This window comes from Pterocles gutturalis, unplaced genomic scaffold (genome assembly GCF_000699245.1).
Source record: "Pterocles gutturalis isolate BGI_N339 unplaced genomic scaffold, ASM69924v1 scaffold31554, whole genome shotgun sequence".
NCBI classification, from domain to species: domain Eukaryota; kingdom Metazoa; phylum Chordata; class Aves; order Pterocliformes; family Pteroclidae; genus Pterocles; species Pterocles gutturalis.
This window is the reverse complement of record NW_010131748.1, coordinates 30803-32644: the sequence shown is the minus strand read 5'-3', so window position 1 is coordinate 32644 and position 1842 is coordinate 30803. Positions and strand designations below refer to the sequence as shown.

At 35.5% G+C, this 1842-nt stretch overlaps 1 protein-coding gene across 1 annotated transcript; it reads left to right on the top strand.

Annotated features, from left to right (window-relative positions):
- Positions 1-294: 294 nt before the first annotated feature.
- Positions 295-1536, top strand: HS3ST1 (heparan sulfate (glucosamine) 3-O-sulfotransferase 1). The gene has a single exon (XM_010080708.1). It carries the CDS (start codon positions 335-337, stop codon positions 1292-1294), a length of 960 nt encoding a protein of 319 aa, XP_010079010.1. The 5' UTR covers positions 295-334; the 3' UTR covers positions 1295-1536.
- Positions 1537-1842: the final 306 nt, after the last annotated feature.

Sequence of the window (1842 nt, the reverse complement as noted above, 5' to 3'; positions counted from 1 at the left end):
TGATGACTGGAAATAATTTTCTCATGGCATTATTGTATGTGCCTGTCTTTAAAGAATGTAATTATACCAAATGATCTATGAGCCTAGAGTTGGGAAAGCTAGAGAAGTTTGTTCAGTTGTGAAAATCAAGATACTTGCAGTGTGTCTTTACTACTGATATGTCTGAGTATAAAATAATGTGCTGCTTTTTCTTTTCCCTTTTTCAGTAAAGTTTCTGTTTGAGAAATACGCGTTCACTCAGCAAAACAAAAACAACTTTTAAAGGTTGTTCTCGGTGGAAATCAGTTTATGCCCCATTGCCTACTTGAGTGAAACCAGACTGAGAACTTCTGTCATGGCAGCTTTTCTGCTGGGAGCTGTGTTGCTTATTGTTCATCCTCAGATTGTGCCTTCCAGACCAGCTATAAATTCGAAGGCTGAAACTTCTCAGTCTGTTCAGAGAGAGCTTTTAAAGAAAACATCTCAAAAAAATGACTTCAAGGAAAACATGCATTCCAATGGATCATGCCGGCAGCTGCCACAGACTATCATTATCGGAGTGAGAAAAGGTGGAACAAGAGCTTTGTTGGAGATGTTGAGTCTCCATCCAGATATCGCAGCAGCAGAAAGTGAAGTTCACTTCTTTGACTGGGAAGATCATTACAGAAATGGATTGCAGTGGTATATTAATCAAATGCCATTCTCTTATCCCCATCAGATCACTGTGGAAAAAACTCCAGCATATTTCACATCACCTAAAGTGCCTGAAAGAGTTTATAACATGAACCAATCAATGAGACTACTCCTTATTTTAAGAGACCCAAGTGAGAGAGTACTATCAGACTACACCCAAGTGTTCTATAATCACATGCAGAAGCACAAGCCGTATCCATCCATTGAACAATTTCTGATTAAAGATGGTGAACTCAATGTGGACTACAAGGCAATAAACAGAAGCTTATACTACATTCACATGCAAAACTGGCTGAAGTATTTTCCTCTTGATCATATCCACATTGTAGATGGGGATAAACTAATCAAAGATCCTTTCCCAGAAATAGAGAAGGTAGAGAGATTTTTGAAGTTATCACCACAGATAAATGCTTCAAACTTTTATTTCAACAAAACTAAAGGCTTCTACTGCCTAAGGGACAGTGGTAGAGAGCGTTGTTTACATGAATCAAAGGGACGAGCACACCCACAAATAGATACCCAGTTACTTGAGAAACTGCATGAATATTTCCATAAACCCAACAAAAAATTTTTTGACCTTGTGGGCAGAACATTTGACTGGCACACGTTTGTGGCAAGTTAGTGGTAAGCTTCAGAACCTATGTTCCAGTGTACATTTAGAAATTTTAAAAAGGGCATTTAAGCTATAATTTATTTGTAAAAATCCATAAATACTTCTGTACAGTATTAGATTCACAATTGCCATATATACTAGTTATATTTTTCTACTTGTTAAATTTGAAAGCATTTTGTATTGTTTTTCATGGTTGTTAACATTTGTGTATGATGTGTCTATATGAAAAACTAATTTATTTCACTGAAGAAGATGATCTCTTGAGAATGCATTGTCTTTTTAATAAATAAAAATTCGTTTCAACAGAACATTTCGTGATTATTCAAATATTTTGGCCTTTCTGAACTATTCTGGACTTTCTCCTCTAATTGCTAATGAATATGCTAAACTTTACATTTCCATTTTTCTTTCTTTTAAAATGTGCTTTAAAATTTTATTTTTTCCTCTTGAAAATATTGTTGTAGTTAGCAAATTGTTCCATCCTGCTTTATAGAATTATTTCCTGATAAAGTGGTGGTACTCATACGCGTTGGGACATGCACACTGAAGGGACAATG

Coding starts and splice junctions, on each gene's coding strand:
- HS3ST1 (XM_010080708.1), top strand. CDS start 335: ATGGCAGCTTTTCTGCTGGGAGCTGTGTTGCTTATTGTTCATCCTCAG.